This window comes from Microcebus murinus, chromosome 8 (assembly GCF_040939455.1).
Source record: "Microcebus murinus isolate Inina chromosome 8, M.murinus_Inina_mat1.0, whole genome shotgun sequence".
NCBI classification, from domain to species: domain Eukaryota; kingdom Metazoa; phylum Chordata; class Mammalia; order Primates; family Cheirogaleidae; genus Microcebus; species Microcebus murinus.
In genome coordinates, this window is record NC_134111.1 from 89,662,656 (window position 1) to 89,678,760 (window position 16,105).

General features: G+C 46.2%; 1 protein-coding gene across 1 annotated transcript; it reads right to left on the bottom strand.

The window, feature by feature from the left end:
* Positions 1 to 1,812: 1,812 nt before the first annotated feature.
* Positions 1,813 to 8,837, bottom strand: RESP18 (regulated endocrine specific protein 18). The gene is given in 9 exon segments (XM_076005399.1): positions 1,813 to 1,986; positions 3,696 to 3,739; positions 3,832 to 4,028; positions 4,411 to 4,479; positions 4,481 to 4,521; positions 5,524 to 5,628; positions 7,259 to 7,340; positions 7,343 to 7,402; positions 8,781 to 8,837. Coding segments are annotated over 9 exon segments (702 nt in total). The 3' UTR covers positions 1,813 to 1,939.
* Between the last annotated feature and the right edge of the window lie 7,268 nt (positions 8,838 to 16,105).

Sequence of the window (16,105 nt, forward strand, 5' to 3'; positions counted from 1 at the left end):
CAGGAGCACAAGGCAGCTGGACATGTTTGGGGAAATGCAAACAGAGACAACTGCTACAGCAAATAAGGTGGCAGAATGGGGGGAGCACCACAGCTCTGAAAAAGTAGCTGAGACAAGAACTTGAATGCTCTGTGGGCCAGATAAATTGCTTGGATATTCCCCCATAAACAGGTGGTTAGTAGATGACTTATAACCAAATCCATGGCAGCGGACACTTTGTCTTGCTCACAACTATATTGCCAGGGCCTAGAAGAGTGTCTAGCACATAGTAGGCTTAGTCTGGGTTGGCCCAGGGGCAGACTTAGGCAAGAACTTGGGGGCAGGTAGTTTGCATGGGAGATGATCCCAGAAATCACAAATGAGGGACAGGGAAAGTGGCTAAAGAAGGAAGAAAAGTCAATAACATTAAGTGTTTGGTTGAATAGGTCACCACTGTGGGCAACTGTGAATCGCACTGGGGAATCCATATTGAACACTCCTCAGAATTCCTCTGAAGAATCACATTGAACATTCTTTAGAATTGTCCGCTAAGGGCTAGAGGAATCTGGGATATTTTAGCGCTAAACTCATTTCTTAAGTGGTTGAGAGTTGTCTCTGGTGGTGTTAAATCCCAGGCACTTCAGGGCTGTTTGGAGCATAGGTAGGCAAGACCCTGGCATTCCAGAAACTCTGCAGGATGAGAAGCAGAGAATCCCAGGGCTTGAGGTGGGAAGGTGTCGATGGGTGCAGGAACTGTCCAACTGCAGCTGGGAGCAAAAGGAGATACAGGCCAGGAGATATGGGGGGTGGGGCAGCCGCTGCACTCGCTCCCTGTGAACATCTGGATGAAGCTATGGGATGTATGGCTTACGTCCCTGACTACTCTCGAGGGAAGGAACCAAATATATTCATGGATGCCAGGCATGGAAAAGCACAGGATTACACAAACGTTTGAGAATGAATAAGCAAGAAAGGTGTAAGAGGGCAATGTGGGTGAGCGGCAGGGGCTAATCCATTTGATGAGTACTAGATACAAATGAACACGACTGGTCTGGTGTTGGTTTTAGCTATGTCCTCGAACACAAGTAAAGGAGAGAAGGCAAGCACAGCAGCATGTCTGAGAATCTGTGTTATCAAGAATTAGTTACTTAAATTCTCTGGTTGCTTAAATGGGTGAGATGTGGTATAGCCAAATCCCAATTCTGTAGAGAAACCCAACCTTGATACCTGGCCATTTGCTAACACCTGTGAATATCTAATGAGTGTGTAAGTGCTTTAAGACATAGAGCTCCGAAAATAGGGCATTCTGGTGTTTGTTTGTTTTGAGTATGGGTGGTTAGATTGCCAACACCCTTTTAAGATTTTAAGCTAGCAAGAACAAACCAGCAAGAACCATCAAAATATTAAACATGTGTGCCCTTTGACCTCAGCACTGCTCTGTTTGTTCTTGGGGCAGGATGGGTGGGAGAGCCTGGCAGGGGGCTACAATGCTGGAGGTGGTGACCCTCATAAAATAACAGGGCCAGGCCTGTCTGGCTTGGGGGTTGAAAGAAATGACTCCAGGCAAATATGGAGTATACTGTCCCATAAAGTGAAGGATGGGGCACTACACCACACAACGTGGCTGGGGCGTGAGTGGGGAAAGCTGCCATTCCAGCTGTGGTTCCATCCTCACTTTCCCCACTTCAGAAATGGTCAGTGGAAAGAAAACAAAACAGAAATCCTCCTTCCACCAGAGAGCTATGCTCTCTTCATCCCCACCCCCTGCTCTGGTCCCACCTCTCTCCCTTGCAGGCTCTGGCCGAGCTCAAAGCCCACCCACCCTGCCTCAAGACAAGCTCACAGAAAGTGTCTGCATGAAAGTCTCCTTTAATGATTGAGATTTGCATCATCCAAGGACCGCCCCTCTGAAGGGGAGAGGGAAGGGCACTGGGGCTGGGAGGGTTCCAGTGAGTCTCAATCAGCAACAAGGTTGTGGCCCAAGGTGGGAAATGGACCAAAGAAGCCCTAAAACAAGAATTAAGAGATTTAGAGCCTGGATTTGGGGAGGTGGCCCCTCCTTCCCCAAATACTTCACTAACAGCCTGATCTGAGTAAGCCTTCAACACAGTGACTCAGCCCACTGGTTGAGAGCCTGACCCTTGGCTTCCGTGTGGAGGTCCCCTCTCTCCATGATTTTCCCTTAGGCTTGAGGCTGGAGAAGGATGGCTGCTCCTTGTTTGCATTCCCAGAGTGCCCTGGCAACCAGTCCCCCACAGGTAGGTCTCTGTCACTTGGCTCTGATAATGTTGCCCGGCAACCAATCCAGGTTTAGGAAGCTGGGCTGCCAGATTATGGGAATGAGAACCCGTTTCCTTGGAGAGCATGAGGATCCGGGACCCCCTGAGGCACAGGCTGCCCTCAGGTGGGGAGTGCAGCCAGCTGGGGGTGCTCAGCTTCCTGCCACCACTGGAGTCCCAGCCACCTTGGTCTCCCTGCACCAGGATGGTTGTCTCCTTACATCCTCTCAGTTTTCACTCCTGCTCTTCTCACAATTCATTTCCCACCATCACTAGGGGGGCCTTTTAAAATCATATATCACATTGTGACATTCCCTTCCTTAAAATTTCCTAGTTAACTTCCCATTGCACTTAGAATAAAATTCAAACTATTTGCCATAAACTGTGAGCCCCTGTAGGGTCGGTCCTGGGCTACTTCTCCAATCCCATTTTCTACCACTGACTTTTCTGTCTGTTCCTCTAACATGCCGTGGTACTCTTATCTCAGGGCAATTGTTGCAATGCTGTCTGCCTAGGATGCCCTTCCTTTATATCTTCCTCTGGCTGCCACCTTCTTATAATTTAGGTCTTAATCCCACCTCTCCCCAAACACACACAAAAAGGACTGTTTTCAATGTGGAGGAGTCTGATGTTTGCAACTGCCCAATCCCCACTGCAGTCCTTGAGAGGAAGGGCATGGGCTGTGCAGGAGAAAGAGCTGGAAATCAGGAGACCTGGGTCCAGGCTTGGCCCTGCCATGAACCCACTATGCAGCCTTGAGTAAGTCTCATGACCAGCCTGGGCCTCAATTTCTCATCTATAAAGATAGGTGAGGGTACTAGGTGGGCTAGGTGGGTGATTTCCAAACTGTATTCTGCAGAGTTCAAAGATCCCAAGGAGATGCCTCAGAGCCTTGTCCAGGCCACAGAGTAGAGCAAGGAGGAGGCTGAACATGAGGACATCTGGGCTATGTCTTCCATTTATCCAAGAAAGCCTTGCTATCGCCTGCTATAGACAAGTGAGTAAATGGTGAGAAGGAGGACATTTTATCTAATTTTGAAAACTCTGCACCTTCCAATGCTTATTTTATTTATTTTTTATTTTTTTTTTGAGACAGAGTCTCACTTTGTTGCCCAGGCTAGAGTGAGTGCCGTGGCGTCAGCCTGGCTCACAGCAACCTCAAACTCCGGGGCTCAGCGATCCTACTGCCTCAGCCTCCCGAGTAGCTGGGACTACAGGCATGCGCCACCATGCCCGGCTAATTTTTTTTTTTGTATATATATTTTTAGTTGGTCAATTAATTTATTTCTATTTTTGGTAGAGACGGGGTCTCGCTCAGGCTGGTTTCGAATTCCTGACCTTGAGCAATCCTCCCGCCTTGGCCTCCCAAAGTGTTAGGATTACAGGCGTGAGCCACCACGCCCGGCCTCCAATGCTTATTTTAAACTCAATGTCCATGCATGACCATGTAGATCATTTCTTCCTTAGAGGCTCCCAGCACCTCTCATATAGGTACTCATAGGTAGGCTATGAGAGACGCGGGAAAGTGGGGTGCTCTTTGATTGGAAGAGGAAAGATCTTTTCTTCAGCTTACCCGTTATCACCCCAACACCCATTACCTTCTTCCCTGCCTCCTTTATTTAAACAGATCCCTGGTGATTCCAACCTCCCTAGGAACAGTGAGCCCCTCACCTTGACAGGGTTGCCCACCTCTCACTTCAGGGCCTTTGAAACCACTCTGGAGGTAGAGCACCGATCCCTGCTCACCTTGGCCACTGGGCTCTGTGAAGAGGGAAGCCAAGAGTCAAGAAGGGGGCAGAAAAGGGTGGGAGGATCCCAGAGGGAAGTGAAGGGATGCAAAGTGAGGGATCCACAATTCTTGAGAGGACACGGAGTCTCACCTTGGGGAACAGGAGTCGGAGTTTCTCCTCTCGCTTGCCCCTAGAAGAGACAGAGATAACAAACAGGGCCTAGGCTTGCTAAAGCCCACTCCCTTCCCTTTGCAGAATCACTAATGGATCTCAGAATTGTTCCTTGCTGACATCACACAGGACCTCTGAGTTATTCTCCTCATAGTGCTCCTGGCAGCTCCTACCTGCAGGTTTAATACCCGTTCCTTCCCTGCTCTGTCTGCCAGGACCAACCACAGGCCTCGCATACCTCATCCCAGTGGTTTTAGTGGGAAAACTGCCTTCTCATCCCTCAGACATGGATCTTGGGGGTTGATGTGCTCCATTTTTTGTTGTTCTCACATCCTGAGTGATGTCACCCTTCCAGAACAGACCTGCAGGATAAAAGGATAGTGTGAGTTGACACCTGTGACAGTCTGACTCACTCTAGGGACCAGAGCGACCTCTCCTTCAATTACATATGGAATCACACTTATTAGAGAGAATTAAATGAGATGTAAACAAATTGCCTAGCACAGTGCCTACCATATAATATTCAATTAGGATTATGATTATAGTCTCTTTGTCAATACCTTTGATGTTGCTGTGAGGATTAAATGAGTTTAGGGATGTAAGGAGTGCTTAGAAAACTGTAAGGCAGTGATTATCAGACTTTATGTGCATTGGAATCTCCTGAAAGGCTTGTTAAAACACACATTTCTGTTTCCCACTCCTATGGTTTCTTATGCAGTAGGTCTGGGGCAAAGCTCGAGAATTATCATTTCTAATGAGTTCCCTGGTGATGCTGATGCTGCCGGTCCAGGGAAGCCTTTGAGAACTACTGCTCGAAGGCCCTATGCACATATTCAGCATTAGTGGTTGTGATATGAACTCAAGGCAGATTTCCTATCTCACTGCCCCCACACACTCATTCATGAAACTACTCTAAAAACAGGCTCAGCCATCTGTCCCTGGTGTACTTTCCACTACCTTCCATTCCTCCCCTCTGTCATACAATTTTCTCTACTTCCTGCTCAGAGGCTAAGGTGTGTGTGTGTTCTTCTGGCTGAGAACTAAAGGAGTCCTGGCTTTGGAAAAACTCAGATAGTGCCAGGAGTTGGGACTAGTGTCAAGGAGTTGGATGCTGGCCTCTTCCAGGGGCTTCTTCTAGAAGCCTCTGCTGGACTCTTCTAATGTGTTCAAGTGCAAGTAGCCCACTCATCAGGACTCCACCCCTGCTCCTGTCTCATCCCCATCTCCATAAGGTGACAATGACAAGAAAGTTTAAAGTATGGACACGTGGGGGGAGAGAAAGCCTGTCCTCGGGTCAGATAGCCCCTCACTGCCTCTCCCATATCTGATCAGGCCCCGAGCTTTGTTTACTAGCTTTTACTTACCTTGGGGTACAGTCTGCTGGAGTACAACTTGCAAATGCTGGAAGACTGAGGTGGTAAATCCTTGGAGGGGCTAGAGCTGCCCCACTCCCACTCAGCTCTGACCATCTAAGGGCAAATAATAGTGCAAGCAAGGAGCTTGGTCAGAAGCCTTCTAAATCCCTGTTGGAAAATCAGCTTCCTTGTACTGTCACTCCTGGGATCTCCTAGTCTCTGTTCCCTGCACCAGGGCCCTTTGCCCGCTTCAAGTCCTCCTTCTTTCATCTTTCCCTTCTCCCATCACCACCTGCCATATTTTCAGCCCCTAAACCTCATTCATCCTTGGTACTGACTTCCAGGTAAGAACCAAGTTTGCAGGCAAAGAGCCTCCTGGGGAGGTTCAGGTGAGCGGAGAATATTCAGGTGGATAGGTGGGGTATATGGAAGCAGGTGAGCTGCATCTTAGGGAAGGCTTTGAAACCAGGAGTGGTTAGGGAGGAGGCCTGGAATCCTTAAAAAGAGAAAATATTGGCATATATACGGTTCAAGGATCTCAATTTTTTTCCTAAAGCCACAATTGGCCCAACTGTGCATAGGGGAAAAACAGGAGTGGGGGAAGATAACCCCTAATGATACACACACCTTCCTTCTTCCAGATCGATGGATAGGGCTGGAGGACAGTCTCTTTTTTCCACAGTGGAATTACCATGAGTCACTCTGGACAGGTCTTAAGAAAAGGAAATTCTCCTACCCAAGCAAATAGATGCCTATTAACAATTTCCTGGCCTTTAGAAGTAGTGGAACTTCCAGCATCCTGCAGAGAAGAAACAGAGCTTTGGGGAGGGAGCTGGTCCCCTGAGACAGCGCCTCCTGGGCCGGTGGGGAAGAGCGGTGACCTGCACACGCGCGGCCGCGACCTCAGAGCGCTTGGCGCTGTCCATGGTGCTGAGAGGGGGCTGAAGCCTGGCGTGGCGGCGGCGCCGGGCAGTAACGTAGGAGACGTATCTCCATGAAGCTCCTCCCCCACCCACCTCCTCTCGTCGCAAACAGGCCTCCCACAGTTCTTGGTCTCTAAACCCAAGAAACCGGCGGGGAGCGTGGGCGTCAGCCGAGGAGTTTGCGCTCTCTTTCCCATGCTCTCTGCACCCGAATTCTCGAGTCTGCGCAGTCCGTCTCTGACGGTTCCGACGTGAGTCAGCGCTGGAACTCTCTGGATTGGCGCAGACAGGAGCGGAGGAAGAACGATGGCTCCGTTCCCCCTCCATCCTGTTTTACCTAGTCTTCCTCTTCTTGTTGGAAATCGGATCACAGCCACTAGCCTCTATGGGATTATGACAAGGCCCTGGCTCGTCTCTGCTCAGCCTTCTCCCTGGAGCCAGGACCCCGACACCCGCGGAGCAGGGCTCCTGGTCCCCTGCACACCACTCAGCCCTGGTCATCGTCTCTTTTCTGTCCCTTGGGCGGGTCTTGCTTCTCCTGTGGCCGCAGAGGCCGGTTTCACCTTCCTCTGCCTATTGTCTTCCCGAGCTCCTCCCAAATTCTCGATCTTCCCCGAGCCGCTTCTCTCCGGTGCTGACCCCACATGCCCAGACCCATCCCAGACCTACGCCTCTGTCTGCGGGACGCTGTTTACATTTGTCTCCTCAAGCCCCCAAACACATTTCTTTCCTCCTGAGTTTCCTAGCCTTGAAACTACCTGACCCGCTTCCCTCAGGATCGCTCTGTGGTCCTGCCCGCACCCCTCAGGTTTCCTTTTGACCGTGAACACTAATGTCGCGGCAGCCCCCTGGGCGACTGTTCACAAGCAGGAACCAGACAAGCAGCTGGAGCCCCCCGCCCCCGGGCCCCCAGGCCGCAGCGGACGCTGCATCCTCCCGGCTGGGCGCTCACTGCTGGCCCAAGTCTCAGTTCAGGCAGCGACCGCGGCCGGAGGGGCGGAGCCGGGCTGAAGCCTCCCACCCGCTGGCCGGGCAGAATCTGCATAGCCCTGCTCGGCAGCTCCACCAATCGCTAGGGACCTGGCCCTGCAGACGCCTACCCAACTCTCCCGTGCACTTCCCGCCTCCCCGACTCTGCCTCTTGGAATTCCTGGCCCTGCTCTTTTTTCACATAAGCCAGAACGCAAGGACCACCGCCTCTACTCCCAGTCCTTAATTGGAGAAATAAATGGATTGCATGTAAGATACCAGTGCAAATTATGTTGTGAGAATTAAGTATGAATAGCGACAGAAAAGCAGGCACTTAATGAAATTAATTTATTTTTATTATCCTTGACGCTCACTTTACTCTCACCCACCTAAAAACCTTCAGTAATCATATGGATTCGACCTGCAAAATATATTGCACATCCATCAACCGCATTTCTCCACGTCCACTGCCATCGCCCCGGCCCAAAGCACCGTACTCTTTTTAAAAAGTCGAGCTATTGTAATAACTAACTAGCTGACTAACTAACTGGTCTGTTGCTTCAACTCTTGTGTACTTATAATCTAGTTCGTGAGCTTTCTAAATCCTAAACTGATATTTCCATATTTTTTCATTAAGCTTAAAACATTAAGAAAATTTTCAAATATTAAAAAGAGAAGAATCTGATAACCACACCTATTAATATTACCCAGATTTAATTATTAAGATTTTGTCACAATTGCTTCTTTTTCTTTTTTTTTTTTTTTTCTTTTTGAGACAGAGTCTCGCTTTGTTGCCCAGGCTAGAGTGAGTGCCGTGGCGTCAGCCTAGCTCACAGCAACCTCAAACTCCTGGGCTCGAGTGATCCTTCTGCCTCAGCCTCCCGGGTAGCTGGGACTACAGGCATGCGCCACCATGCCCGGCTAATTTTTTTATATATATATCAGTTGGCCAATTAATTTCTTTCTATTTATAGTAGAGACGGGGTCTCGCTCTTGCTCAGGCTGGTTTTGAACTCCTGACCTTGAGCAATCCGCCCGCCTCGGCCTCCCAAGAGCTAGGATTACAGGCGTGAGCCACAGCGCCCGGCCCTTCTTTTTCTTACTGAAGTATTTAAAAGGAATTTACAGACCTCATGAAATTTCACTCCTAAATAATTCAATATGCCATATCACTTAGAATTAATGATAGTTTCCTACATAACCACAATGCCATTACGACATCTGTGATAGTCTGAATAATGCCCCCCCCAAAGAGTCTATATCCTAATCCCCAGAATTTATAAATATGTTTCTTTACATGGTAAAAGGAACTTTGCAGGTGTGATTAGCCTTAGAAAGTGATCAACTTTAGATGGGGAGATTATCCTTAATTACCCATTTGGGCCCAATATAATCACAAGGGTCCTTATAAGAGGTAAGCAGGAGTGTCATAGTCAGTGGTGTGAGATGTGACATTGGAAGAAAGAGGTCGAAGTGACCCAAGGAAGGGGCCACAAGCCAAGGAATACAGGCATCCTCTGGCCTCCCAAAGGAACATAGCCCTGCTGACACCTTGATTTTAGACTTCTGACTTCCAGAACTGTAAGATAATTTTGTGTTGTTTTAAGCCACTAAATCTGAGGTGATTTGCTACAGAGGCAATTGGAAACTAATACAACATCTGAATTTTACAATGATTCCCTAATTGACATAATTCTCTAATACTTCTGGATATAACTCCTTTATCAGATAAATGATTTGTGAATATTTCCTCTGACTCTGGGCATTTTATTTCAGTCTTCTTAATAGCAGCTTTTGAAGAGTAAAATATTTTAATTTTGATGAAGTCCCATTTATTTATCTTTTTATGACTAATGTTTTGCATGTTCTTAAAAGTGTTTGCCCACCCAAACTTACAAAGATCTTCTGTTTTCTTCACAAAGTTGGTTATGCTGGCCTCATAAAATTAGTCAGAAAGCATTCCCTTTTCTTTCATGCTCTGAATGTTTGTGTAAAATTGATATTATTTCTTTTTTAAGCATGTGGACCTAGAGTTTCTTTGAGAGTTTTTATTACAATTTCAGTTTCTATAGCTATTCAGATATTCCATTTCTTATCATGTACATTTTGGAAATTTGAAGTTTTCAAGAAATCTGTTCATAATGTTTAAGTAATCACATTTGTTATCACAAAGATGTTCATAATATTTCTTTACTGTCCTTTTAATAGCTGTAGAATTTGTAGTGATTTTCCTTTTTTCTTTCTTGATTGCGATAATTTGTGCTTTTCCTCTTCTTTGTTTATCAGTATAGCTTGATTTTAAAAAATAACTGACTTTTGGTTTCATTGCTTTTTCTCTATTGTTTGTCCAGTTTATTTATTTATTTGAGTTGAAGGAAGGAGAGATTTATTAATTTGCCAGCAAATGAGGAGGACGGAGACTCCTGTCTGAGATGCCATCATCCTCATAATAGAAATACAGAGCTTTTATCTTTTTTTTTTTTTTTTTTTTTTTAAATACAGAGCTTTTTTTTTTTTTTTTTTTTTTTTTTTTTTTTTTTTAGAGACGGGGTCTCGCTATGTTGCCCAGGCTGGAGTGCAGTGGCTATTCACAGGCGCGATCCCACTACTGATCAGCACGGGAGTTTTGACCTGCTCCGTTTCCGACCTGGGCCGGTTCACCCCTCCTTAGGCAACCTGGTGGTCCCCCGCTCCCGGGAGGTCACCATATTGATGCCGAACTTAGTGCGGACACCCGATCGGCATAGCGCACTACAGCCCAGAACTCCTGGGCTCAAGCGATCCTCCCATCTCAGCCTCCCGAGTAGCTGGGACTACAGGCGCGCGCCACCGCGTCCGGCTAAATACAGAGCTTTTAAAGGGAGGCTATTCAGCTTCAGGCAATTTCTGTTCAATTACAGTTGATGATTCTGATGGTCCTATCTCCATCCTATCTCCACCACACCCAGGACTTCCATCCAGGTACCTACAGGCCCCACAGTCCCACTAAGCCATCTCCAGTAGCACAAAGAACAAATGACATTCCTCTGCCCCTCTGACTGCTGGCCTGAGGCAGGGATGCAGGTCCTAGGTCTCCAAAAAGAGTGGGGAATATTTTAAAGAGACATAAAACATTTTTGCCAATTTTTTTCCAGGCCACTTCCTCTGTAACATATTTCCCCCTGTCAATTTTACCCCTCCACATCTATGGGAGGAGAGGCAACATAGTCATCAAACTATTTTTGAGAAAGTGTCTTGCTCTGTCGCCCTGGGTAGAGTGCAGTGCTTTCATTGTACCTCACTGCAACCGCAAACTACTGGGCTCAAACGATCGTTTTTCCTTAGCCTCCCAGGGAGCTGGGGGTATGGGCGCCCACCACCATGCACAATTAATTTTTCTAATTTTAGTAGACAAAGGTCTTGCTCTTGCTCAGGCTGGTCTGGAACTCCTGAGCTCAAGCAATCCTCCTGCCTCAGCCTCCCAGAGTGCTAAGATTATAGGGGTGAGCCATCAAGATGTTTTAGATGAAGGGCTTAAACTTACGTATGGCATTGCAATGCTTTGATAGTACATTTACAACAACAGATTACCAGACAGAAAAAAACCATAAGCAACAACTATAACAGTGAGGATTGACAAGGCGAAATGGACTGTCACCTTGCACACAATGTCTGATATAGGGCTGGGTTAGAAAAGAAACATGGAACTTCTGAGTGCAGAGCTATTAGTTGCACCCTGTAGGTAATCTGAGGGACCCGCTTCTGCAAATTCAGAAATCATATACAGAAATGCTTGCACCGAACAAAGTTTAGCATAACAAATCCAGCAGCAAGACAGATCAACAGAAGAGGTGATAGCACAGAGAGATCCTCACTAAGGAGCTGTCTCTCCATCCTATAGACAGAACAAATAACCAATGAAAGCTTAGCAAACATATCAAAATTTTCATTTTTCCCTTTTCCTTAAACAGACACTTCAGATTGCCTGAAGGCTGGCCCTTCTACTTGGGGCTTGAGTCCACTCTTCTTCTATGGCACAACTCTTGACTTTGGTATGATAGACCCGGGGTTTTTACTTCTGACAATTTCAATGAGGTATGCATTGTTAGAGGCACTTCATAGGGTCCCTTCCACTTCTTTGCTTCCAACTGGGGTGGGAAACTGGAGGTTTATCTGGTTGTTATGATTGTGTGCTGCACATATTATTATTATTATTTGAGACAGATTCTCACTCCGTTGCCCGGGCTAGAGTGCCATGGTATCAGCCTAGCTCACAGGAACCTCAAACTTCTAGGCTTAAGTGATCCTCCTGCCTCAGCCTCCCGAGTAGCTGGGACTACAGGCATGCGCCACCATGCCTGGCTAATTTTTTTTCTATATATTTTTAGTTGTCCAGCTAATTTCTTTCTATTTTTTTAGTAGAGACAGTGTCTCACTCTTGCTCAGGCTGGTCTCGAACTCCTGAGCTCAAACAATCCACCTGCCTCAGCCTCCCAGAGTGCTAGGATTACAGGCGTTAGCTACCGTGTCTGGCCTGCACATATTATTTTTAAATGATTTACAGAAATAATTTGAAGTCCAAGAACAAATGAGTGTGAGCCTCCTTTGAGATGCGTAATATTCCAGGAGAAAGGGAAATATTGGTTTTTGGGTGGGCTAAACAAAGGTGATGTTCCTCTCTCCTTTTTAGATTTCAAACTACCAGGAGAATAGCTAACAAAATGATAAGCATAAGCATTGATATTGCATCTTTTTTGCTATTCACTGGAAGGAATTCTGGTGCTGAGATAATATCCTTGGAACACTGAGCAGGTTCTCAGGCCTAGTGAACATGGGGCTCACAGGAAGAAACTTCCTTCCCCAAGTAAAAAAAAGACTACTGGCTGGGCACAGTGGCTCACTCCTGTGACTCCAATCCCAGCATTTTGGGAGGCCAAGCAGGAGTATTACTAGAGGCCAGGAGTTGGAGACCAGCCTGGGCAACATACCAAGACTCTGTCTCTACAAAAACCTTTTAAAAATTAGCGGAGAGTGGTGGCACTCACCTGTAGTCCCAGGTACTTGGCAGGCTGAGGTGGGAGGATTGCTTGAGCCCAGGAGTTTGAGGTTGCAGTGAGCTGTAACAGTACCACTGCACTCCAGCCTGGATAATACAGTAAGACTCTGTCTCTTAAAAAAAAAAAAAAAAAAAGACAAGGCCGGGTGTGGTGGCTCACACCTGTAATCCTAGCACTCTGGGAGGCCAAGGTGGGTGGATTGCTCGAGGTCAGGAGTTCGAAACCAGCCTGAGCAAGAGCGAGACCCTGTCTCTACTATAAATATAAAGAAATTAATTGGCCAACTAAAAATATATAGAAAAAATTAGCCGGGCATGGTGGCACATGCCTGTAGTCCCAGCTACTCGGGAGGCTGAGGCAGAAGGATCACTTGAGCCCAGGAGTTTGAGGCTGCTGTGAGCTAGGCTGATGCCATGGCACTCACTCTAGCCTGGGCAACAAAGTGGGACTTTGTCTCAAAAAAAAAAAAAAAAGACAACCATAAAGTATGGCGAGGTAGGCCGGTAGCGGGTAAAGAAAGATTGCAATTCAGCTATGTTCCAACACTGCATTGTATTCATATTATAAATGATATCTGGAAGGAGAAAGAGTACCAAGTTGCTGTGCTGTTCCATATCTCTACCCCAAGTGTCCCCTTTCTTCTGGCCTTACATATTTTACTTCAGAGGCTTTGGCTGGGGCCCATTGTCTTGCCTCCAGACAAGAGTTTCCATGAAAATCCACTTTAAAAATCCAGTAGCTGGGCCAGGCGAGGTGGCTCACGCTTGTAATCCTAGCACTCTGGGAGGCCGAGGCGGGCGGATTGCTCAAGGTCAGGAGTTCAAAACCAGCCTGAGCGAGACCCTGTCTCTACTATAAAAAAAATAGAAAGAAAGTAATTGGCCAACTAATATATATATATATATATATATATATATATATATATATATATATATATATAATTAGCCGGGCATGGTGGCGCGTGCCTGTAGTCCCAGCTACTCAGGAGGCTGAGGCAGAAGGATTGCTTGAGCCCAGGAGTTTGAGGTTGCTGTGAGCTAGGCTGACGCCAAGGCACTCACTCTAGCCTGGGCAACAAAGTGAGACTCTGTCTCAAAAAAAAAAAATCCAGTAGCTGGTTGTCCTAGAACTGCCTCCTTGGAGGGTAATGGAGAGTAAGGGGACAGGGAAGCCTCACTTTGCTACAAAGTTTTGCACAGAGAAGGAAACAGCTCAAAGAAACTCTAAAATGGGAAGAAAATGGGATTTGGAATTTGGTGTATATCTGCTGAGGGCTCCTCCTCCACAATGTAAGTTCTCCCCCCAACCCAACCCTCCTCCTCCACAATGTAAGTTCTCCCCCCAACCCAACCCTAGGTACATAATGGCCTGTGATAGCAGTCTTGATCTGGGCAAATTGTGAGGCACAGTGACTCAGCAATCACCTCCAACAAGCCTCCCCTCGGCTCCCATGTTGTGACCTTCTCTCCCTCCCTGATTTCCCAGTAGGTACAGAGTTAGTCAAGGACCCTCAGCCTGGAGAAGAATGGCAGATTCTTGTTTGCATACTTAGCAGCACCATGGCAACCAGTTTTCATTGTGGGGATCAGTCACTCAGTGCTGATGATGTCACCCCAGCAACCAATCCAGGTGCAAGAAGCACAGCTGCCATGGTGATAGGAGTCAGAGCAGTTTCCTTGGAAGCAGGAGGATCTAGAGCCCCCTGAGCTTCAGGCTGCCTCTTGGGAGAGGGCATGGCCAGCTGCAGCACCACTACAATTGCCCAGCCCGAGATACCCGTCTTCCCTGGACCAAAATAACATTTCCTGACAGGTCTATTGGTGGAGTCTTGCCCCCATCGACACATTCTCTAACAGTGTTAGGGTAGTCTTTTGTTGATGTTGTTTAAGAGGGTTTTGCTCTGTCACTCAGGCTAGAGTGCAGTGGCTTGATCATAGCTCACTGCAGCCTTAAACTCCTGGGTTCAAGTGATCCTTCCACCTCGGCCTCCAGAGTAGCTAGGACTATAGGTGTGCACCACCGTGCCCAGCTAATTTTTTTTTTTTGAGACAGAGTCTCACTCTGTTGCCCGGGCTAGAGTGCTGTGGCATCAGGCTAGCTCACAGCAACCTCAAACTCCTGGGCTCAAGTGATCCTCGTGCCTCAGCCTCCAGAGTAGCTGGGACTACAGGCATGCGGCAGCATGCCCCGCTAATTTTTTCTATGTATTTTTAGTTGGCCAACTACTTTGTTTCAATTTTTAGTAGAGATGGGGTCTTGCTCTTGCTCAGGCTGGTTTTGAACTCCTGACCTTGAGTGATCTGCCCGCCTCGGCCTCCCAGAGTTCTAGGATTACAGGTGTGAGCCACCATGCCTGGCCCCAGCTAATTTTTTAATTTTTTGTAGAGACTATGTTGCCCAGGCTGGTCTTAAACTCCTGGACTCAAGCAATACTCCTGCCTCCATCTCAGCTGCTATTATAGGCATGAGCCACTGCACTCGGCCCAGAATGACTTTAAAAAACAACCTAACAACATGTTGTCTACAAGAAACTCACTTTAAATATGACTATATAGGTAGGTTAAAAGTAAACAAATGGAAAAAGGTATAATATGCTAACATGAGTCAAAAGAAAACTAGAGTAGCTATTTTAAACTAATTGACTTCAGCACAAAGAAAATTAGCAGAGATAAAGAGGAACATTACTTAATGATAAAAGGGTCAATTCACCAAGAAGACATACAACTCTTAATGTGTATGTACCTAACAACAGAGCCTCAAAATACATGATGCAAAAATGAACAGTTCTGAAAGAAGAAATAGACAAATCTACAATTATATTTGGAGACTTTAACATCCCTCTCCCAGAAATCAACAGACCTAATAGACATAAAAGCATCAGGATATACAAGAACTGAATCACACCATCAACCAACTGATTCTAATTGATGTTTACAGAACATTCCACCCAACAACAGTAGAGTACACATTCTTTTGAAGTGCACAATGGACTATTACTCATAGCCTGGCTCATATCCTGAATCATAAGACAAACCTTAGTAAATTTAGTAGCATTGAAATCATACAAAGTATGTCCTATGAGCATAATGCAATCAAACTAAAAAAAAAAAATAACAAAAATAACAGTGATGTATCCAAATACTTGGACATTAAAAAATACACTTCTAAGTAATCCCTGGGTCAAAAAGGGAAATTAGAAAATATTTTCAACTGAACAAAAATGAAAACATATCAAATGTTGTGGGATGCAGTTAAAGGAGTACTTAGAGCAGAGTTTATGGCATTAAATGCTTGTATTAGAAGTCATCAGAAGAAAGAAATTAAAGATACAAGCATAAATTAATAAAATTGAAAAGAAAAAACAGAGAAGAACCAATGAAAGAGAAAGCTGCTTCATCGAACAGACTAATAAATATTTATCAGTAAGATAAATCTCTAGCAAGACTGACTGACAGAGAAATAAAGACACAAATTACCATTATCAGGAAGGAAAGAAGGAATATCACCACCAGCCCGTTAGACCTGGAACACTACAGGTCTAAAAGATAATAAAGGAACACTATAAGCAACTCTACGCACATATATTTCACAACTTAGTTGAAATGAAGCAGCTCCTAAAAAATCACGAACTACCACAACTCACCCAAGATGAAATAGATAACC